Source organism: Polyodon spathula, chromosome 7 (assembly GCF_017654505.1).
Source record: "Polyodon spathula isolate WHYD16114869_AA chromosome 7, ASM1765450v1, whole genome shotgun sequence".
NCBI lineage: Eukaryota > Metazoa > Chordata > Actinopteri > Acipenseriformes > Polyodontidae > Polyodon > Polyodon spathula.
Window position 1 is genome coordinate 47096903 of NC_054540.1, and position 24824 is coordinate 47121726.

General features: G+C 36.5%; 1 protein-coding gene across 1 annotated transcript in view; it reads right to left on the reverse strand.

Moving 5' to 3' along the window:
• Positions 1–24824, reverse strand: part of LOC121318681 (transcriptional regulator ATRX-like) — an 86619-nt gene that overhangs the window by 8914 nt on the left and 52881 nt on the right. Inside the window, exons 17-30 of the mRNA XM_041255610.1 lie at positions 24458–24567; positions 23712–23858; positions 22976–23153; positions 19130–19267; positions 18679–18854; positions 17773–17890; positions 14320–14450; positions 12763–12854; positions 11629–11780; positions 9531–9687; positions 9310–9410; positions 6676–6784; positions 5093–5270; positions 4385–4579 (exon numbers count right to left, since the gene is read on the reverse strand). Of these exons, the coding sequence (XP_041111544.1) occupies positions 4385–4579; positions 5093–5270; positions 6676–6784; positions 9310–9410; positions 9531–9687; positions 11629–11780; positions 12763–12854; positions 14320–14450; positions 17773–17890; positions 18679–18854; positions 19130–19267; positions 22976–23153; positions 23712–23858; positions 24458–24567 (1982 nt within the window). The remainder of the gene's footprint in view (positions 1–4384; positions 4580–5092; positions 5271–6675; positions 6785–9309; positions 9411–9530; positions 9688–11628; positions 11781–12762; positions 12855–14319; positions 14451–17772; positions 17891–18678; positions 18855–19129; positions 19268–22975; positions 23154–23711; positions 23859–24457; positions 24568–24824) is intronic.

Below are 24824 nucleotides of genomic sequence, written 5' to 3' on the forward strand. Positions count from 1 at the left end.
CAAGAAATGAATGCATCATAGTCAGCACCAAGGTGGTCTCCAGTGTGTCATCAAACCCACTGGAATGTCAGAGTTTGATGGAGGTAAAATCTGAGGTAGATTCTCAGTAAGATGATAGTTTGCTCTTTTTGTAGAAGGAAGCCCACCAATATCCCCTTACCCACAGACTAAAGAGCAAACAATCAAAAGGTACACAATACCATTGGTCTCTTCGTGCAAGAGTGCCCCCCCGCCCCCCCCCCCAAATTCAGGACCAATAGCCTTCACAAGATTATATCTGTGTAATCTGCATGTTGATAAAATAATCGGGTGATATACAACCTGGGTCAGGATGTTTAACAAAAAAAAAAATAAGAACAGCGACTCTAAATTCAGACAGAATTGTTGAGGAATTGTTTATTTATAGAGCTCGGGAGAATACAGGAGTTTGAATCTTTTCTACATTTCTCTTCCGTTTTGTTGAGCCCTGACTTGGTTTTAAAACTGTTGTACAAACAATTCAGGCAAGAATGAAACTCTCAATTACTTGGTTCTTTTAGTTTGACCTGGATTATTATGTTTCAGAGCAGCTTTTTTTTTTTTTTTTTTTTTTTGTTATGTGCAGTAAGCAACTTGGATAACTGTTGAATCTTTAACATTAAATACTGTCCATGCCTAGCTTGTAAACCATAGCAGATTTTAAAATTGGAGCACTCTCAATCATAAACCCAGCAAAACCTCTTTCTCCAGTAACACTACGTTATCCAAGTGCTGAGGTCAAATGAAGGAACTGTGAGTATAGTTATACACAATACTAACACCTCTTAAACTGACTTGTGACTGCTGCCGGCACACTGTAGGTGGTCTCATCAAACTCCATATTGTGGAAAACTGACTTAAACATTTAACTTGAGATGTATTGTCCATGTAACCCAAATCCTATTCTCATGGCATGAGGAATCTAATCCTTATTAACTCACTAAGAAATGCGACATTCAATTCCTTTGCTGTTAAACTAATGAGGGCTGATTTTTTAAAACAAGGGAAAACTTCAGTCTGCACTGATTAAATACATTAGATCAAAAATCCCAAAAGCTTAGAGACATACTGCTTCAAGAAATTAAACAATCCTTTGTGGTACATGACACTTACACAGATTTAATAGTACTGGACATGTTATTATATGGTGCGTATGGATTAAGTTTGTTTTGCAGTAAATGTCAGTACAATAGATTGAGCCATTTAAAAAACTCTCCCTGGACTTCTCGCACAAAAAAAAAAAAGGAAAGACTAAATCAAGAAATTAAGGACCTCCAACCAGCTTAATGAAACCAAGACGTGACAAGCTTGCATTACAGGGGCAGAGCTCCTGACTGACAGAATGTTCCTTCACATCACGCTTTCTTGTTAAAACATCCAAGCAGCAAATACACAAGAGTATTACTTAGATTTGTCCTTGAAAGACATCTACACTGGTCATGCCAACACAGAGAGCTCAATTCATCGTGTGTGGGCTGTCACTGTTATAAGATATTCCACCTTGTGCAGTTTGGGTTCTAGTTGCTCAAACTGAGTGAAATTATTTCTGATTTAATAAGACACCTACACAATGTATTAACTTCTTATAAAATCACAAAAATAAAGACTGTACTTGGGAATCACCATTAAATATAAAAAAAGGCCCAACCTTTCCAGCTCATAGAAGGCGGCCTCAAAGATAGCACCAAACTGTTCTTTTCTGTGATGCTAATATACAGCTATAGTCAAAAGTTTCACATCACCTAGAATTTTAGGATTGGAGACAGACAGATGTAGATATCAACCCTGTTCACACTTGTACTGGTTAAAAACCACTTTCTGTCCTAACTCATTTTTCAATACCGGTACAGTAGCTATACAGTTGCAAAATATACCTGTCCACATTCATGTATGTTTAAATCAACACTGTTCGGATTCTGAACTCGTTTCCATGACGAACGCTGTCAACTCTGTTAGAAACTGATCCACTGGTATGTAATATGTAATATAGCATGTTTTGCCTTCCTGTCCACGTACAGTATTCTGTTTTGGTGTTCAATCATTAAGATACTAGCAGAACGAAACAATTAGTCATCTTTAAAAGCATGGGGTTGCAAAGACAGCGGGCTTGCATCATGGCTTTGGGAATGCATGTTTTTTTTTGCTTTTTGATATTCCCTAACAAGGGATGTTATTTTAGAGCACCATTGCTCCGCAGTATGCTTTAATTCACAGTCATCATCACTAATTTTGTGGAGATTATTTTGACACTTATTTTGGCATTTTTGGTGTAGCCATGATATAAACGTACTGCTCACTGTAAAATGTAAAGCTGTTTAAAGTATTTAAACTGTAAAGCAAGACGTAAATTCTGCATACCATAATAGTAGTACAGTATTTGATGTTAAATTTGTCAGTTTGTTATCAAATAGACGGAAAACTACAAAACTGTAGTTTAACTAAATATGTTAACGTAACATTATTCAGCAAGTTTCATTTGACATTATGAAGCAAAATTTGTTATGCTAAACTGACTGATGCTAAACTTTTGGCCATAGCTGTACATTAACATAAGAAAATGTATGAACGAGGAGGAGGCCATTTAGCCCTTCAATGCTCCAGTTCCGACTGATCGCAAAACTTTGTCGAGGTCTTAAAAAGGATCCCAATGATCTGTTTCCTTTATACTGGCCTGCAGGTAGTTGAGGTCCCCCTTTACACAAGGACGACTGTATGCTACCCAGGAAGCAAGGATATAGAAAGCTTGACTTGAAGCCTGCTCTGGTGTCACATCAGAATATTTTCTTCTGTCTGGGTCTTTGGGAGATAAAACCGCAAGGTTCAGAGATAAAAGGTTCAGGCATTCATCCATTGTACCACCTTGCCACAAACTTTACTGATTCTTTCAAGTCTAAGAAAAATCACTCATTTAAGGAACATCTGGTGAGCTTGTTAACAGCCGATCCCTGCATCTAATTATCAATTCTTTTCCTTTTCAAAATGAGCCACAGCAGGTGGCAAACGGAAGCAGTGGCAAATTATCACATTCCAACCAATCGCCTGCTGGGCTGAGAAATGTGTTCAACCCTCTCCCAAAACACATCTATGTGGAGAGGTCCTAAAACAGCCCTGATTTTCAGTTCCCCTTCCACCCCCTCAGGGCAGCATAATCTGAAATTAGACTTCATTTCAAGTACATAAAGCTAGAGGGACACCATGCTGTGAAGCTCCCATGCTTAAAGTTTCATCTTTTTTTTTTTTTTTTTGTCATTAAAACCTTAAAGTGTATTATTCCCAGATTCTCAATTCAGCTTGAAGCATTTTTTTTTAAACTACAAAAGATATATATGCATATTTTCTTTCAAATAAAAAATTCTCCCACCAAGACACAAAAATTGATTTGTTTTCCCAGATAATTATAATCTATGTAGATACTTATTTGGTTTAAAAAGCACCTGTCTGGAAATGCTCATTTTCAGGTCACCTCGGTCAACTTTTTCCATCAGTACTGCGCAGAAGCATCAGAACATGCTCAAACTAATTTTCTGATGCATACTTATGCAGCAAACCTGCAGAGACCACATGGGTTGCCAGCAGAGCTCCTCCAACTGTCATTTATTAATGTTAATTCTTTCTTTATTTTTTTAATTGTGGTGCTTGTGATTTAAGTGTCAACGAGAGATGAGAGCAATAGCATAAACTATAGGTGAGGCATTTCAATCATCACCTGAACATGCCATTCCATCCTGGGACGCCAATGGTTATGAATTGAGTGTTTTTGTTTTTAAATTAAGATTAATTTCCTCTGGGGTTAAAATGAAGCCACCAAATGTATTCAAACCCAGAACTCCCACAGTGAAAGCCATGAAAGGCAAGTGAATTGGCCTAGTCATCCACGAACCCTTGGTCCCCTGCCTGTGTCAACCCAAAGAGACACAGGGTAGTCCCTTTCTGAGAAGGCTCTCAATCAAAAACATGTTTGAGTTCTACAGAAATTTTCATTTTACTTTACCTTTAAAAAGTGTCCAGTAATTACGTATCATTACATATCATTTGTGCAATACAATGGGCTTGTGATGTGTTAAGCTAGAGTTGTACTAAATATGGAACAGGATACCACATTGAGTAATTTATAGTAATAATGTTTTATGCATTTAATTAAATCACCAACATATTAATGCATTTGCCAAACCCCCTGTAAAGCTTACCAGAAACTAGTAACTAATTTAGTTTACATACCTGCCTCAAACTAAAGGTTATAACAAGATATTAGAAACTGTAATTGACATGGGAATTCTGAAAACTACAGTTTGATGAATGCAGAGGCTGTTAATTGAAATGATCACTTGTATGACTGAACTCTGTGAAGCTCTATGAACAGACTGACCTTGGGCAGCATTGGGGTAGCTCTCTTGCTCTTCTTCTCCGAGTTGGGATCATCCAGCTGGTCGGGTTCGAATGTGTAGAGCTCAGTGAGCTCGTTCATAGTGAAGTGCCGCTCAATCTGCTGCTGATCCACCACTCGGAAAGAGAGGGACTGCTTCGCCACCTGCCGGTCATAGATCTTTTCCTCCATGGTACCCTGAGACAAATCAAGCAATTCGGATTCTAAACCGCGCTGTTTTCAAATGATTATATATATAAATGCCACAAAACAAAAAATTGCAGAGTATAATGAAATAAACCCAAATCTTTCTTATAGCCTGGCAACTAGAACTTGTGATTGCCTGACATTTAGGGTAATATCTGTAGTAATGTCTGCAGGTTACACAAGTTTCCATTTTTGAATAAAGTAGTAAGCCACATTCTTCTTGTGTTTTACATTTTTTTCTTTAATTGAAGGCTAAATAGAAAATCTTGTGATAGACATTTCTCTCAAAGGTTACATAAAGGTAAAAATAAATAAATTAAAAATAATAATAATAATATTTAGCACAATTAAACTAATTTTATGCAGAAACATACCTGACATTTTTTTTAATGATAATGTAATTATATTAACATTCTTATCTTGTATTAAAATTGAAATTGCCCAACTACAAATATTTAATTCCTTTTAAAAGGTGTACTTAGTTACAGAGATTATTCTTATTACCTGACCCAAAAACCTGTAGACAAAAACTGTTTTCGTCTGCCCAAATCGATACACTCGGAAGATACTCTGAACATCGTAAGACGGGTTCCAAGAAGCGTCAAAAATGATAACTCTGTTCGAAGCTACCAAATTAATCCCAAGAGACCCAGCTCTTGTAGAGATGAGGAACAAGCGACCCCTGCAAGAGGAAAATGCACGGTGGAGGTAAGCACTAGGGATACACCACCCCCCCAACAGCAGCAAAAAAGTAGCCAAGTTAAATTAAGTTTTCAAAACCAACCATTACACACTAGAAACATTTCTGATTGTTATTACTGATAAGAAGTTGGCCTGGTCAGTTTAATTAAACCCCAGTGTGACACCGATTGTAGCAGATTACCATTTCTTTACTGGCATATAATACTATATGCCAAGAGTCTGATGCTAAATAACTTAACAAAACTTGGTTAGGACCATCTTTAGCATAACTAGCTAAGTTAGATGCGTGTAAAACTGTTCAGTATGAAGTAGGGACACCGCTTCTCTATATCCCTGTCTCTGGGGGTAAGCATCCTGGGGGGGGGGGGGGGGGGGGGGGGGGGGGGGTGATAAAAGGGAAAGAGTTCTGTTCTGGTTTATAGTCCTTTACCAAACTGCACAAATCTGACTTGAGGCACTCACAACAACCCAAACGCCAGCACATGTGCAGAAGCCGGTGCAAATGCCACATCAAAGGCTGGGGCACCTAACACAGCCTACCCTTTAATCAAGCAGCTCAATAGGAAACTGCACAAAGACAAGGAGCTCTATGAAAAGCACTCGGGTTTCACAGGAACCCACCTTTGCTCGTTAAGAGAACACACCGTTAGAGCTGAAATCCAAAACACTGCCCTTTTGTCTTCTGTTTAAACTTTGACGAATGGCATTGGATTAAAAAGAGACAGCATAACACTGTTGTTTTCTCTCTTAAATGAGGTTTAATTCACCTTTTGTTGTTAAAGTATCAACGACTACAAAAAAGTACCTTTATAACTTTGTACATTAAACTGAACATTCTTCTCTAAAAACTTGTGCTGGGAAATTAGATCATTGTTGCCTGTAAAATGTTACAATAAAAAACTAAAACAAATATAAAAAAGAATGTTTCCTTTATGTATGTGTTACTAAACAGGTAACTTTGCTGTTTAAAGTAATAAATAAATCAATGAATGCTAATGCGTAATGAAACCTTATTCTGTTCAGGCAGAAACAGAAGTAAAGACCATTTCAATTAATCAAAACTATGTCATTACTTTAAATTTAAACATTTGAGATGTACAGTTAATGTTTTTCAGTTACATACATTTGTAAATGTATGTTCCCTTGTAGTGGAAAAGCTCACCATGAACATTTTTATCAAAATATTGCCTTCACTAGGAGCATTAGATTTGAATATGAAGGGATTTCACTTGCCCAAATCAATCAGAAACCACTGACCCAGACTTTAATACCCAGAAAATGTGTATTAAGGAACACCCATATCAAGAGTCAAATTCTGTGCAGGATTCTCAAGATAAAAATTGTTAGAAGATTCAAGGTGCAGACGTTTAAACCAAACTATTTACCTGACATTGCTAATATCATTAAATTCTTCAGCCCATTTCTTTCTTGCGACTGCATTAGTGGAGCCATCAAGACGGTAGTAATCAATATTTCTAAACCACTTCCCATCACCTGCAATTCAGAACAAACATCAGTTAATTTGAGAAATAATTCACTACATGTTTTCCAGATAATGGCTCAATTTAACTATTTATCACAAGAAAAAAACACAACAACAACAACGCAGGCCAACAATGTGCTTATTATACCAAGAGTCAAGCAAGTATACAGGCTTCATCATGATTACAAGGTCATATCTGGACTGTAGACATTGTTTCTGGTTCAGCCAATTTTATTAGGTCATATCTAAAAACACAGTGTTTCAAGATTATCGGAACAAATCTGAATTTACGCGTTCTTGAACTGCAAATGTGACAAGGGAGTAGTACAGTATTTGGTACACAAAATGAGGTTATCAACTCCATCCTTAAAGGGAATTGCATCACAAAAAGCTACTATGTTTAACCCTCATACCCACTAACCCCAGTTTTTGTTCTTCCTTTGTATTTCCGCATGTTTCCAATTACTGGGCTGCAATCTATCCATTACAAATTGCAACCCTTAAGTAAACGTTTTTAGGAGAAAAAAAACAAAAAAGTTACAAAATAAAAGTCAAGGTCTAATCATTTTGGAAATTAAAGTCAGGAACAGCTGGTGTAGTTTAATTAGGTTGTGAGGTAGCACTACCTCATGCCAGATGTTGGAGAAAAAAAATAAAGTATAACCCTTAAATTTTCTTGGGGGGTCAAAGTTTATTTATACAGTACAAGCCCTGTGGTGCATCATTTTCAGTTTTGGAGCAGTGCACGGAAGCAATGGAGATGAGTGATGAATTATCACTGGAATAAAAACCAGCAGGAAACATGGGGGGGCTGTCAGTGGCTCAGACAACAAGCCTAACTGGGAAAAATTAACAAGAAAATCAGCAAGGGTCAATTGCAACGAACTGAAAGCAGCGTACTAACCCCAGAGCTATGTACTAAACTAGTACGCACGTTAATACCAATTGCAACGAACCTGAAACAACAGCTACTGCCCTCTAGAGGATATTAAGTACGAGACTAAGTTAGTCTAACCCTTTCTATAGATTTAAAGTACCTTACTAAGTGGAACAAATGTGAAAAACCCCAAAATGTATTGACAACTTTTGTAACTGAACAATTCATAATCAAAAACCCATACGAATATCTATATTTTACATATGAAAGACATATTTACTTGCACATTATTTTTTAATATAAGGGATATCATTGCTGGCACTGCAATATATTTGTGTAGTGTTGGAATGAGTTTCGTCACATTACAACAATACGAAAAACGATACTCCTACTCCCAAATTACTTCCACAGCGAAAAAATGATCCAGTTGCAAAATATTACAATTATGGTTAAAATGATTTATTTATTTAATTGATAATATATTTAAAGCCATATAGTAATTATGTATTACCCACATGGAATGGAATTGCAATATTTAAATATGAGTAATATATTTAAGTTATATATAAAACAGGCTATATGTACACTTTTTTGCTTTTAGTAGCCAATGCTACATGCATGGGGTAGGAGGGGTCAGGACTGGTAGGTAACACAACACAAGACTATTGATACACTCGTAAGGAAGGGGTCGCGGTTCTACAGCAGATTGGTGCTGTAGCCACTGTGCTGGAGGTGCCTGTGCAATACATTTTTTTAAGTAAATAAATATTGGATTCAATGTAGACTACGAGGTCTAATTTTGATAAAATAAATAAATAATAATAAAAAAACCTGCAAGGTGCAATTCAGCATGTATTTGTTGTGCGTAAATGTACACTTCAAGTTTAAAACTTAAGCATGAATAAATCCAAATAAATAAAATTAAGATGTTTAGGTTTTGTAAAAAAAAAAAAAAAAAAAAAAAAAAAAAAAAAAAAAAACCCTTTACGAAAAACCATACTTTTAAAATATAACTTGTAAGAATAGCTCAGATTTTGAGATCTGGCTCTCTTTAGTTCCTGTTTGGAAGCACATCAAAACAAACCACAATCCTTAGTACCGTACTAAAACTGGGGATCACCTAGTCCCCAACTTTGTTCAGCTTCTTTTTTCGTTGCAATTGGTATTAAGTTAGTACGCAGCTGGGGATGATCCCGAGATAGTACCGTACTAGCTAGTACGCAACTTAGTACGCAGCTCCATACTAACCCTGCAAGTTCATCGCAATTGACCCAAAGTGCTTAAAAGGTATACAAGTACTCATATTTGAAAACATGGAAAAACTCTGATCACAGATGCAGTTTTAATAGCAGTTATAAAAAGACACGACCCTTCAGCTTAAACAACTCATATTTATGCGCTGTAAAAAATGCAGAATTGTTTTCGCTGGAAGCATTTTTAAAGGTGAATAAAGGGGAATTTAGGGTTATCCAACTCTGACTGCATTTCAGGCTCTATTGGTAAGAGATTGTCGGCAAAGAGGCAATTGCTGACAGAATTAGTGAACTAGAACTAGTGAATCGCAGTATGGGAATGTCGACATCTAATGTGCTGCTATTTATGTTTATTCTACATAGTTTTACAAAGGAAAATAAAATTCTAATAAAACGAATTACAAACCTTTATAAATCTCTGGTTTTCCCTCCTCTTTCGCCCTGCCTGCAAGCTCAAGGAAATCTTCTATTAAGTCCAATGATATCAATGACTGGCTGAATACAAGACTGGAAAAATGTTTGGAAAAAAAAAATACCCATTAAAATATATATTTTTTTTTTTTTTTTTTTTTTTTAAGTTACAAATATGCTTCCATTTTATTTTTTTATGACCATTGAAAACCTTACACTTTGTCTCCTACTTCCTCAGCCATCCTGAGAATTTCAAAGAGAAGGACCATCTTCCCAGAGTGCTGCAGGATTTCTGCGTCTGCTTCAGTAACAAACTCCTTGTGCCAGTCTGGGGAGGGGCTGCCAGGGCTTGAACTGGAGGTAGGTTTAGATACTATATAAAAAAAAACAAAAAAAACAATAACAGTAAAGCATATTCTATTTCATTAAGTTTAAACGCTTTAAACGCTGACAGCACGTAACATGATTACTACAAGCTTGATTAATGTCAAAGATTTCTCAAATCAGACCTCCTACAGTATGTGCAGTTAAATTATTTTTACTATATCACAAAAAATTTATAATAGCAATGCAATAAAGGTGATCTTTGATTGAGAGTAGATGTTGCATTACAAAACTCATTCATGTATTCCTGTTTATTATATTTTAAAACATAAAACACATACAAACAAGTGCAATTTAATAATATTAGTAATGTACTTTTGTTGCCTGGGTGAGAGAGGGTCACAGCAGACTCAAGTAACTTGTAAACATTTGAGAAAATTAACTACAGCAAAACCTATAGAGTTTTTATTGCGTTAATCACGAGAAAATTAACTACAGAAAAACCTATAGAATTTTTATTGCGTTAATCACGTCAACAAAAATTAAATAACAAACGTGCACACATTATAAATTAAAATGTGCAAGTGTTGTATATGAAGCATATGTCAAATACTGTACAGCTTCACTATAACAACCATGTTTGGGTCCAAAGCCATTTGTTCTCTCTAGTTAAAGGCCAAACCAAAATAAACAATCTAAGCTGCTGGAGTATGTTAAGGGAGTCACCTTGGATAAAGGCATTAGCTAAATTATTAATAATATTAGGACAGTTTTATTCTTTGATTTTCTTTATTATTACAGTATTTGTCACTACTAGCACTAATAATAATAATAATAATAGCAATGAGATTGTGAATAAAAGTAGAATTACAAGTACAGTATCTAATTTATGGCATGCTGCACCCAGTATTCTGGTTATATCCTATTCATTGAAGAACACAGTACAACCCAAAAAAAAAAAAAAAAAAAAAGCACGTCAAAGTTTGTTTGGTTTCAATTGGAAATGTTAATTGAAATCTTGATTCCTTATTTAAAAATAAATAAAATAATTAATTTACTTTGCTGTGCCAGTTACATAGACCTGTACAAGCCAACATCAGCAGCAGTTTCATTTATTTGTTTATTTTTAATTTTGTTAAATCACTATTTTATTTGTTTAATGAAGAACTATAACTAATTTGTAAATAGTACATCTATAATCAGCTGACTGTTTGGACCAGAGGCTGTTGCTGCACTCGGTACGGAAGATTACAAGCAAGCACCATACATTTAAAATAAAAATTACTGATAAATTTTATTAATCACATTAAAGAAATGAAAAAAAGCAAAGTCAACATGCTACGTGCTAAATCTGAGTCAATGATAATAACTATTGTATTCAGGTTTTTTTGAGCAGAGTACTGTAGCTTGTAATTCCAGTCTGTAACTTAGTTTAAAAAATCATGGCCTTCAATATAAAAGTATATACTTTGGCTGTCGTAGTGTCCAATTACCCTTCGAGCAGGCACAGTCATGTGATACCAGTGCGCTGACTAGATAGGATTGCTTGAGTTGTCAGGGGTGTTACACGAGGCAATCCTCGCGGGACTTTGTCACAGGCAATGTGTACATACACGTCACCCCGGAAATCACTAAAGCATTACCAATGAAAAACATTGACCCCTCTAAACGTGTTTTACCAGGATGATCTGCGAGTGGAATCTCGATTGGGAAACCACTGTTTGATTAAAAGCACAGCACGTTCTCTTGTTAGAGTAAAAAAATTGGATTGCCAGTCGGGCAAGCAGCCAATAAAAATCACGTTGTCCGACAGATTTTTTTGGTTGTCCCGGAACGTCGGGTTAACGATTTTGCAAGTCCTGCTTTACTTGCTGTTAAAATGGCTTTGGTCACATTGCTGCTAATTCCACTTATACAGGCATGAAAGAGAACTGCCATGACATGAAAACGGCTACAGGTTAAAGGGTTCCACAGGAGAAAACAGTCTTACCTTCTTCTTGGGCAGGTTCTATTTCAGGTCTCTCTCGGCCCCCCTCGCCCCCGCGGGATCGAGAGTTCCACACTTTAATCACCTCCATATCATTGTCACTGCCACTTTCATCGGTGCTGCTGCCCATCTTCCCTTTGCCTTTCTTTTTCTTACTAAAAAAATACACACACCAGTTGACATAGGCTTTTACATACAGCAGAAATAAGGCATGTCATTTGTACAATTACTTAGAAGGGTTTGAACACGACAGGCAGTCCTCGCACTTATGACTACTGGTTCCTTAAAGTCGCGTATTAAGTCAAAGCGTCCTAAGTCGAAGCACATTTTCCCATAGGAACAATGTTATAAATTGTGGGTTACGTTCCTGACTCTTCGGCCAGATAATATAGTTTTACAAAAATGACCTGTTATATTGTACTCATGCAAATATTTATTTAACTCTTTACACTCAGCCCGGTGGTTGCACGCATATTACTCAGACACCTACCTGGCTTGTTTAAAAGTACAGACTCTGGACTTTCCAATGACGTATTCAGTGTGTGTGTGCAGTACTCCCAGCAGGAAATACTATCGCCTGAAGTTAAGCCCATCATCATGTAACAGAGTTCACAGCTTAGGTTTCCTTTTGAGTCTATTGCTCTTATCAGTCATTGTTAATGGCAAAAATTCTAAAAAACAGTTACATGCATAAAAAAACACTAGACTAAGTCAGGGGACCACAGCAGGTACTGCAGTTCGGACACCAAGCATGCGCACATGAGGCCTGGCTCAGGTCTCGCCGTGTCGTAAATGCCGTAAAGTCGAAGAAGGGTAATAATGCAAGTGTGTCATAAGTGCCGTGCGTCGTAAATCGAAGCGTCATAAGTGGAGGATCGCCTATATTAGGATCAGGAAACAGTGATGAAATGAAGCAATATTATGCAAAGGGACCCAGCCACATGACAAGATGCATTCCCAGATTATGAAATGGAGAATCTGTCGAGCGAAATGTTGACCAGCTATATTATCTGACTCGCTTTCTTTACTTTCAAAAAATACTTGTCATTATTTCAGTACTGTGCACCCTCAGTAGTAAGACCATCTCCCTGTTAAGGCCACACTGAGGGGGTTTCTTCACTGTATAGAAATGCATACCTTTTTTTTTCATCTTCAGAACTTAAACTCATTGAGGACTCATCTGTTTCTGATGCAATGAATTCCTCCATACTGTCCTCATCAAAGTATCCCTGGAAAAGAGAAACAATAATTTAGAATATAAGGTACAGCAAAAAAAAAAATAATAATAATTTAAAATCACTACAATGGAAGCACAACTCTAAAACGAGGTAACAAAACTGCTCCTATGCAAAACTGATCCTATACTGTGATCTGCACATATTAACTGTTTAAAACTATATTTGAATTAGAAACACTACTTCTGCTCTTTACCAGAACACACTTAACTTTCAAAATCTGTTAAAGGGCACCTTGCACCAATTAGTCTCAGTTGATTAATCTGTCAAACTATTTACAATCCCAGTCATGTTTCAGAAATGGCCAATAACACATCCATATCTATCAGCATGACCTAACACCTAGTGGCAGTAACATGCTGAAGGCTCCAGCTTGACAGTCTTTGACCAAGGACATTCTGCTCCGTGTATTTTAAAACTGTTGGAATCAATTATTCACTGTATAGGTGTAAAGCATGTCCCCCACCCTCTTCCTTACCCTACTTTGGTAAATTGAATTAAAAGATAATGGAAATTATTCACCATTACAATTACTTTAATTAACACAGCAATCTTAACATTACCAAAGAGTTATGTGCCATAAGCAGTTCCAGACTGAAACCAATACTAATACCAAAGCTAACTCACACATGCATGCAAGAATCTCAAGAGACTGCTAATGAGCAAAAGGGCTTTCTTTCACTAGAAGCATTGGTGTGGTACAACAATGTAACCAGTGTAAGACACATGCACACTGTTTGCAGCTTTGGGCTCTATTTGTAGTTCGTATGTGGATCCCAACCCACAGGTAAAGGATACAAGGTCCTATGAGGAACTAGATATTTTCATCACACCAACCTAAATTCCATTTTAGGTGCCATCTGTAGAAATTAGCTGCTTCACATCCAGATTGTGTTTACTTATTGACTGCATTCTTTTTAAATGCCCTTTTTTCCCCATTATTTATGATCCACTTGATCAGGGAACACAATCCCCCACTCCATGGGAATGCTTCGTTTTTTGTTCGCATTTCTAGTTTTCGACTCCCTTTAACAGTCATTTATTCTGTAACATTGTACCAACCTTTGCTAACAGGGTGTGTTTTTGATGCAATGTTTTTAGGTATTTCATTATTGAAAATTGCCTCAATGGATTTTCTTATGGTATAACAAATTTCTATAGGTTTACTTTATATCAATGTAAACACTATATAAGGTCACAATACATTTTTTTGATTTGAAAGACCATTTGTAAATATCTTTTAAAAAATAAAATACATAAATACATTTTGCAGATATTGTTTTTAATTAAAAAATGTCAAACCATGAACAGCTCCTTACATACTGTGTTAAATTCTTGCAAAGTGTCACTTACTTTTTCCAAAGAAAGAAATTATTGCAAGAAAATTCCCAAGTATTTGTCAGGATTTATTAGGCAGTGGTTTCAAACCTAACAGACTGTGGTTTTAACTTTATTTTACCTTGTTTTCTTTGCTAATATAGTCCAGCTGCAAACACCAGGGATGGGTCCAGATTCTGCTCAACATCTGGAAATCCTGGAATAGTCTGGTCCCTGTTTTGCCTCTCCCACCTTCCACACTGGTGCCCACACCTAATAAGAGATTTAGTTAACTTAGAGCACTTCAAAGCAGGTTCAAACTAACATTGTTGTTTTAAGACCAATGCTATACAATAACAAATGACAGAGATTTCGGGCTACAAAAAATACCAAGGATAGATTTGTATTTCAGATGGATTACTGTAGAGAGATGGAGAAAGCAGAGGTGAAAAATAAATATTACATCAAACCCAAATTTACATGAATTATGAACACATATGAAATTCATATATGACAAAAATGATTCTTGTTGAAGATTACAAAGATTACATTTAAATGCAACATAAAATACCTTCCCATTCTTTTGTAAAAAAAACAAAAACAAAAAAGCACCTACAGTCCCAAACAATTACAGCAAGGAGGTGTAATTTAATAGACTTCCATATTAAAACAAAAGCAAGAGACAATAAAACCATTCTTATTAGAAGCATTCCAGATGAATACTACAGGACTTGAGGATTAATAATGCTGCTGGGAATTGTGTTTTCACCCTGTAAGGTGTCTTCAAGACAGCAGTGCCAGCAGCAGATTCAATGATGGCTATCAATATAATCAGCTTTGAGGTGTAGTACTGTAGGACGTGGTAAATGTAGCATGGACTTATTTCCCGAAACAGAATTAAAATAAATATTCTAGCTCAAAACATATTTAGCTTACTTGATCTAAATTTACCTAACCAAGTTTCAAGAGCCATTATCAGCTTGAGGCATGTTCAGGGCCATATTTGACTTCTCCTTATCGTGCCAGCATTTTTTACTTCTATAAGAATCAATGAAATAATATCTCAGAGAATCTTACCCATGTGAAACTAATTTGTTTACAAATCATAAAGGTGCCTTTGAAAAGTTCAGTTCCTGGACACAAGATAGTACAGGCAGTCACTTGAGCAGTGAACACACACAATGCACTTGCTTTCATCCAAGACACCCATTCAAGACACTGACTGTTTTACAGGAAACAAGCACGCCATGACATGCATCTCGCTAAACAGCTATGCATCTTATTTTGAGAAACGTGAGAATGATCTCAAAAATCCTTAAGCACATTGCCAACTTCCACTCACTCTTACATCTTAAAGCTGTTCTCAATTACAAAACTAGCTAAATGTCACAAGCATCACAATAAAACTCTTAAAGCAGCTTACACACTTGACACTTTGCCCTACTTGTACATGTTTTACCATTACAGGTCCCTACAAAATCACACGCACAAGAAAAAATTAAAAAAAAAAAAAACAAACAAAAAAAAAAAAAAAAAGAAATTTAATTTGCAGCCAAATTCTAAATTGACACCAGGGCAATATGTACCATTTCAAAAGCAGCAATTTAAGAGATCTGTACAAATACAGCAAAGTGAACCAAAAATCAACCCAAATTAGTAAACAGTGCCTCTTTTCATACCCCATTTTCACATCTGCTGCACATTTTCCTTAATTTTGAAGCACAGGCTTCACAAGATCATTCTTTACACAAGAGCAACTTGTGGGGTCAATCTGAACAGGCAGCCTCCCCGAGAACATCACAGTTCTGACGTTACCACCGTGCTAAACGCAGCTCTGAATGATAAAGTTCATTTGGCTACAGTTTCAAAGGGGCAAGTGACCAATTATAATCACTTAGGTAGCTGATGAATCAAATGAAAGAAAGCACAGATCGATTGGCCCTGGGCTATTTGTACCCAATTAGCTTTAAACTTGCAATTTAGATTGTAAGCTAACTTTTTTTTTCTCTCCCCTTAAACTACTATGCTATATCACTACCATTAATAGGCTAGAACCACCAGAATGAATGGTTAGAACTGATTAGTCAGTGCTTTAGGAAAACATCCTTCATCTTAGGGATCAAAGAAAAAGCAGTACAGTGCTTCACCAATATAGGATTGCACAGGAAATCTAGAGCTGGTGTTACAACATCCTACAGAAAACAATTTTGGTAATATGCCTTGACCTTTAATGATGCTTCCAAAACATGGAATGAATGGAAATGCATTCACTTAGCACTGTACAAGTATGGAGAGTGTCTATCTGGTCTCACAAACAGTGCATACATCGCCTTTTTTACAAGTATGTTAGTAACATGAATCTCCGGTCACTGCTGTAAATACAAAATAGCACTATCAGAAGTAGCCCACCATGACCTGAAAAACAAATGTTAAACAGATGCCAGGTTTTTCTATATAGAGTAAAATCTGTACAATCCGATTTCACTTGGGATCAGAAAATTGTGCCGGATTAGTGTGTGTGCTGGATTATAGAGTTACTGTGACGAATCTAATACTGTAACTAAAAAAAAAGTAAAATGACAAAACTATTAAAACACACAAAAAAAACCCCTTTAACTCCTCACACATGTATAATAAAAACACAATAATTCCTCAACAAAATCTATACCTGTTATTAGCACAAGCCTGTTTAAACCATTCCCATTGAAAGACGTTCACAACTGTACCTGTATGCCGGATTCAGGCACTTCTGGCATTCAGAATGTCAAACGGGTTGCCTTGCGTTTTTCAATTTTGGTTGGTTTTGGTAAACATTCAGGTTTTTGATAAGTTCAAATGTTCTTTCAAGGAGATCGCTCGTTCAACATTTATTTGCTGTTCAACTAATGCACAAATCAGATTGGCACAGGCAGGACATGAGTGTATATGCCAAGTTGCTTAAAGAAAAATCATATGACCCAGTGCTCAACTGCACAGTCAGATTTACATTGATTTTAGTCAGCAGAGACTTAATCATGCCGGATTCCAGAACAGACAGGTCCCGGATTGCAGAGGGCATAGCACCATTCATTTCAACAAAATCCTGCGGATTTATATAGAATGGATTAGTCCGGTTTTTAATGTATCCCCAAATACTGATGCTCTCAAAGTTTTAATCACCAGCTAGGAATAAAGCCATTACTGCAAGTTAGGGAATTGCAGAACCACATATGAGACAAAGGATACAAGTTTTTTTCTGCACTGGCTACAGAAAATCAGTTTTATAGATTTTATACAAAATGGTACATCTTCCCCTGTGCAGTAAGTAATGGATCTAGTGTATTCACATGCACATTAATCATCAACTAAATAACAGTAGTCTTGAATTTATATATCACTTTTCAGAGAAAAAGCCCAACCTATTTTGTACCTACTGAGCCACCAATTCCAAAGTTACCAACTGCCTTGTGTTTTAGACCCAAACACAGAAGCAACCAGAAATCTGTTCATTCAGTAGAGGCCAGACAAACAGATTACAAGCAGACAGTGTCTGTCCTTCTCGACATTTCATTACTAAGCATATTTGTAGAGCTCAATGAAACCTTTCCAAGCTTACCTGTGAAATGTTCCAAGTAGTAGCGATATAGTTTGCATTGGATTGGAGTCATCCTCACTGCAAGGACATATTCATGTTTTGGAGGCAAGAATTTTGTCAAGGCTGTGTAATCTCTTCTCTGAAAAACAGTTATTTAGGAGTTTTAGAAATCTAATAGAAAAGGGGAGTTTTTGTGAATAAAAACCAAGCATCTTTGGTATCACAATCCAAGATGAATTATCATTTCAGATTGAATGGTTTGTACAAAACTGAAAAAAAAGATCTGAATTCATATGCCCAAGTGGTTTAAACAATGTGGCAATGAAAAGGTTAATTTCTAACCGACAGAGCTTTGAGAGAATTCTAGATTAAATCTCCAGCATTATGACTTCCAGCTAGAATAGGGTTAAAAAATAATACATGGTAACTCTGAAAGACATGTAAATAATATAATGCATATTTATTTTAAAAATTGTCTATCTATATATATAGAAAAAAACATAGCATAGACAAACTGCAAGATCACATAGAGCACACTTAACTTGTACTTTCAGACATCTCAGTCTGCTTATGTTTTTGTTAGTAGAAGTTCTGATAAAAGGAAAAGCAAATAAAATGGTATGCCTTATATGCATTTTTATGAATGACATTAGATCCAATTGATTTCATAAAAATAACTGGCTCCCTTTACCGCAGCTTTGTTGCAAAGCAACTACAGAGTGAAGCAAGACTTGTGCTGGGAGAGACTGCATTTTACTCTTAACACTCCTTCAGTCATATTGCAGTACAATTAAATATGTTTGAGAAAATAAAAGCAAGAGAGATACCATGGGGGCTGTACACATCTGATTAGTTCACTGCAAAAGTTGAATAGGACTCCACAGATATCCCCACACATGCAATCCCAGTTCCTTCCTGTTTACTTGCCTGCACACATCCCGCTAGCATCTCGTACAGGATGTGGGCTCGCTTCTTCATCACTCGGACGTCCTGCATCGTGGAGTCCGCACACTGGCCGTTCTGAATGGGGTTGATGAATCGGTTCCGGAACTCTTTTACCGAACCCAGAAGGTTTTCTTTGATAAAGTTCACCATGCAATGGTCTAAAAAGGATAGAATGCAACACATTAACACAGTTTGTCTTTAACTGACAAAATACAATTGGCAGTTCCTTTAAAGGGTAAATACTGTTGTAGCTGCAGAGTAGAGTTTAACCACATTTCAGAATACTTTTTCATCGTACTTCGACTGTGTATCAGTGGGCTTTCAAATAGAAGTCCCCAGAAATTTGACATAAGATAATTGAAGCACAAGGAGACAAAATGAAAACATAACAATAAAATAAAAACTATTTAGCAGGCCACTGGTGTATACACACATTCAATAAGATTATTCTGCAATGGGGTTCCTGTGAGGACCACTCTGCGTCTTGTTTTTATAGAGTTCATGGCCTTGGATATAGCAGAGGCTTCGTTCTTCAGAATGTGTCCTTCATCACATATGACAAAGTCTGGACCTGCGGAGACAGACGGAATCTCATTAATTACAAAAATCAATGTGTGCCTTTCTTAAAAAAAGGAAATACACTGTAAATGGAACAGCAAAACCAGGGCCTCTATTCCAGCTTTGTCTTCAGATAGTGTGTGCTGCCACCTACTGAAGCAAATGTTAAATTAGAAATGAATCATTGTATTATTTTACCATGTACATTTAAAGTAGGGCTGTCAGATAAGCCTCAAAATAGCAATCAATGAATTGGGCACACAAAATATAATCGTTCGAATAAATATCAATAATTGTACCGCCCATACACATTTTCGCTCCCTTCCTTCTCCGGACGTGCTTATTTTAATATCACTGCAGTGAAGTAAAAGCTTGTGCATAACAAATGAATGCGAGGTTTAATTATGTGTTGGTAGGGTGAGGAGAGAGACCACAACATTCACAACAAGCCTAAAGCAAATTTAACATACCACAGGAATGTTACTAAAATATTTATTCCAAACAGATTACAGTACTTTGGAATGTAAACTATATAAACTAGGACAGGAGTTTATGAAAAATGTCTTTATGTAGTGACAGCTGAAGCACCACGCATTGCATCGTGTTAATACTGTACCACCTAATTCCTGCCTAAAACATAATAGTAATAATAATAACAACAACAACAACTGATTTATTTACCACAACAATATGCAGACTCGCTATAGGTCAAACTGAGCATTACTCCAAAATTACTTTTAACATCATTAATCGTTTATTTTATTAACATTGTTGAATATTGTTAAATATTCATTTATAACAGTTCATTTTGAAACTGCAAAGCAGCACAAACTATACACAGTCAGTTTTCTTCGATGTGCACAATTTAATTACAGGCTGTTTGCCAGGAATACAAGCCTGTCGTCCTGCTCAGGATATAAGCTGGCTTGCTTTTATTTTATTTTAATTTTTTTTACATTGAATACACAGAGGGGTCTACGTACAAAGTAATCTCAAAACCGATTCACTGGTAGGATGGGACCAGCAAATCAGATGCTAGTTAACACGAGCAGGAAAAGAAGAGCACACACCGCTTAAATAATGTTATTAACTATGCGTGTTCAAAAATGTAATTATTGAATCGATTATCCAGTGTTTATATCAATGTAATAATGAGGAATGGAATTGATCGTAAAATCGACTTTTGATTTAATCTGAGCAGTCCTAATTTAAAAAGTAACTTCAGTTCTAATATGAAGACAAGTTTATATCTCAGCCAGCTTATTGTCACAATTGCACACATCCAGCATTCAATTAGATGGTCCAAAGTAGTAAGCCTTTACTAAACTAAATACAAATGATCTGAAAACTGAAAATGACTAAATTGTTCAGCTGTGGCATATTCAATTATTTCTTTAAAAAAAAAAGAAAAAGGGGGAATCAAAACACGTTATTTTCGAAAATGAATTCATGATAAATACACTCCTAAGCTGTAAAGCAGGATTCCACCCACAAGTTATTTCTAATCACATGATTTTTTTGTAAACCATAACAAAGCTTCCACTGGGGTTTAATGCAAGGGGAATTGCACACAGTATCGTATTCCTTTAATAAATAGTCATTTTGTTCAATCAAACCATTTTAGAAACACACAAAATTCGAGCTGTTGCTGTTTAATTAAGCTCAGGTTTACACAGACAGCATTATTACTGACAGTGAAAAAAAGAAGTGCTAAATCTTGGTCATGACAGTATCAATTCTGTTTTATAATCAAAGCAAGACTAAATCTGAAGTAGCTTTTATATGTTTGCTTATTATGGTTTTATGCAATTGTCACCATTGCTTTCTCCAGTCTATCTATATGTGTGTGTGTGTGTGTGTGTGTATATATATATATACACACACACACACACACATACACACACAGTGCCTTGCAAAAGTATTCAGACCCCTGACCAATTCTCTCATATTACTGAATTACAAATGGTACATTGAAATTTCATTCTGTTCAATATTTTATTTTAAAACACTGAAACTCAAAATCAATTATTGTAAGGTGACTTTTTTTATGTTGGAAAATATTTAAGAAAAATAAAAAACTGAAATATCTTGCTTGCATAAGTATTCAACCCACACACATTAATATTTGGTAGAGCCACCTTTCGCTGCAATAACAGCTTTAAGTCTTTTGGGGTAAGTATGTACCAGCTTTGCACATAGTGTCGGAGTGATTCTGGCCCATTCTTCTTGGCAGATTTGCTCCAGGTTGTTCAGTTTGGTTGGATGATGCTTGTGGACCGCAATTTTCAAATAGTGCCACAGATTCTCAATGGGATTGAGATCAGGACTTTGACTGGGCCACTGTAGGACATTCACCTTTTTGTTCTTCAGCCACTCCAATGTTGCTTTGGCCTTGTGCTTGGGATCATTGTCCTGCTGAAAGGTGAATCTCCTCCCAAGCATCAGTTTTTTAGCGGACTGAAGCAGATTCTCTTGCAGTATTTTCCTGTATTTTGCTCCATCCATTCTTCCTTCAATTGTAACAAGATGCCCAGTCCCTGCTGATGAGAAGCATCCCAACAGTATGATGCTGCCACCACCATACTTCACTGTAGAGATGGTGTGTCTTGAGCCATGGGCAGTGTTAGGTTTGCGCCACACATAGAGCTTTTTGGCCAAAACTCAAAGCGCTATCTTGGTCTCATCTGACCACAAAACCTTTTCCCACATCACAGCTGGGTCACTCTCATGCTCTCTGGCAAACTCCAGACGTGCTTTCAGATGGTACTTTTTGAGTAACGGCTTCTTTCTTGCCAGCCTCCCATACATGCCAGTGTTATGCAGAGCTCCACTCCCAGCCACTGAACTCTGTAGCTCCTTCAAAGTGATTGTTGGCCTCTCTGTGGCTTCTCTCAAAAGTCTCCTTCTTGTTTGAGTACTGAGTTTTGAGGGACGGCCTTCTCTTGGCAGTGCCTGGGTGGTGTGATGCAGCTTCCACTTCCTGATTATTGATCCAACTGTGTTCACTGGGATATCCAAACACTTGGATATTATTTTGTACCCTTTCCCTAATCTATGCATTTGTATTACTTTATCTCTAACTTCTATAGAATGCTCTTTGGTCTTCATTTTCCTTCAGATTCACAGCCTTCCCAATGATCCTTCAACAGTGGGGCTTTTATCCAGAAAATGTGACAGCAACTTTAATGGTTCACACGTGGAGGCCAATGGTAAGGTAACTGTTTCCTCGTTAGGGCAATTTCTTTCATCAGTGCAAACTGGGAGCTTCCTCAGCACGGGGGTTGAATACTTACGCAAGCAAGATATTTCACTTTTTTATTTTTCTTAAAAATATTTCCCAACATAAAACCAATGTCACCTTACAATAATTGATTCTGAATTTCAGTGTTTAAAAATAAAATATCAAACAGAACAAAATTTCAATGTACCATTTGTAATTCAGTAATATGAGAGAATTGGTCAGGGGTCTGAATACTTTTGCAAGGCACTGTATATGTGAAAGCTGAATGATGTAATTGTGTATTACATCATTTGTTTTCCATCATTTAAAGCTGTCAACGAGGATTTCTTCTACACTGTTCAAAGGCCAGCAGGTGTAAAAGCCATTCACTGTACGTGCAACCCTCCAGTAAGCAAGAATGTTCCAATTAAAAATACCCTAGCCCAGGACATCCTGAACAATTAATAAAGTAAGTGGTCTGTTTAATTATACGAGTCTTACCTGGGTTAACCAACGTCTTTTGGAAAGTTTCTTTCAGCTTCTTGCTTTTAACGTTCTTGCCTTGTGTGAGATTGCGGTACATTTCATAGCCAATGATAATGACCCCACCATCCTCCTGCCAGCGCTGCAGCATATATGCCCGTTCCTGGGGCCGCTTCACAGTGGCAAGTTCGTTCACCTGGAAAAGAACTGATACTTCAACTTCTGCAAAATGCTCTGCATAAAGAAAAACGTAGTATGTATAACGTTTTCCATTTTGCTCTTCCAGTAATTTTATCAACAGCATGACATTTTATTTAGGGGATGTGATTTTCAGGTTTTACTTTTAATACACGTTCAATAAAGATATATGCAGCTTTTATGAAGACTGCCTGGTTTGCTTCACTCCTCCTCACCCAATGCAAGACCCCAGGACTCTGACACAGTGAGACTTGTGGTTATAAAAAAGAGAACTAGAAATTAAAATAACTTGAGATTAAAATCAAATGTTGTACACTTATTACTCAAGATCATTCATTAATGAAATTAAAAAGCCCATTAGCACAACACATTGATCATATTAATATATAAACAATCTTAAATGCCTTTGAGGAGATGCACATCATTCCACCCAGGAAGGGGGTTTGGTTATTTCACTTTTATCAGCTAACCTTGCCTAAGATGGAAATGATATTAGAACAGAATTTGTCTGTGTCGAATAAAAAAAAAAAACAAATAAAACAACTGCCGACATTACCTCTAAACTCTCTTCATCGGTCATGCCTTCTTGCCATTTCTCAAATTCATTCAGCCAGTTGAGAACAGTGTTGAGTGGACAGACCACCAGGGCGGTTTTAAACTCCATCTTCTCACACAACAGCAAGGTGTGCAGTAACGTCACCACCTGGAACAAGTAGGGCATTTCACACAATGAGATTCACAACTATACATAAAACATTCTTTTAAAAACATACTGCATTTAAAAGTACGGACAGCTTTGACAACTTGACGTTAATGAGCTTTACCAATTAAAATCAAAGTAGCAAGCCAACTATAAATCCACCCCAAAATCAAAACATGGAAATATATAATTGATTTACTTTAAACAAAATCACGTAATCATATTATGCAGTTGGTACATTACGTCTGTGCATGACTGTAACACAGGCATGCTTAACCTTGTATTCAAAAACCTAAAATGTGTGTTTTGTGAAGCTACAGTGGGACCTGGTGTTTATTTCCTCGATCCCAATTCTGTACAGTAAGTTTAGCTTTCTGTAAGTAGAATTATAATTATAAATGAGTATGATAGATCGAAATGTTGTATATTTTTGTGGTGTTTATTTATCCCCAGAAAGTAACAGATTGTCAAATAAGATTCAAAACTAAAAAAACTAAAAACTAAAGCCCTGTGTGGAACTGCCATCTCAAAAGATACAATATTTGCACCTATTTCTAAAGTTGCTAAACTATTACTTGCATGTTCAATGCATTTTAACTTACTTGTAACGTCTTTCCAAGACCCATGCAATGTGCAAGAATACAACCAGATCCAGCTGACTTTTTAGTTTTCTTCAACGACTCACAGCAACAATCCCACATAAACTGCACACCTGTAAAACACACATAGCTTCACCCCCTGGAAAACCAACCAACGTAGGCGTTAGATTTTTGTTAAATCGCCTTTAAATTCTACAAGAGGATTTATCAAGTGAACACCCAGGCTTTCACTGTTTTGCTTTTCAAGCTTTTAAAGCAGTATTTCTATGCCTTTAAATGGTCTGTGATGTCCAGAGGATAACAACTTTAAATACATGTAATCTACTTTACTATTTAATTAAAAACAGACTTCTTATGTAAAACATATGCT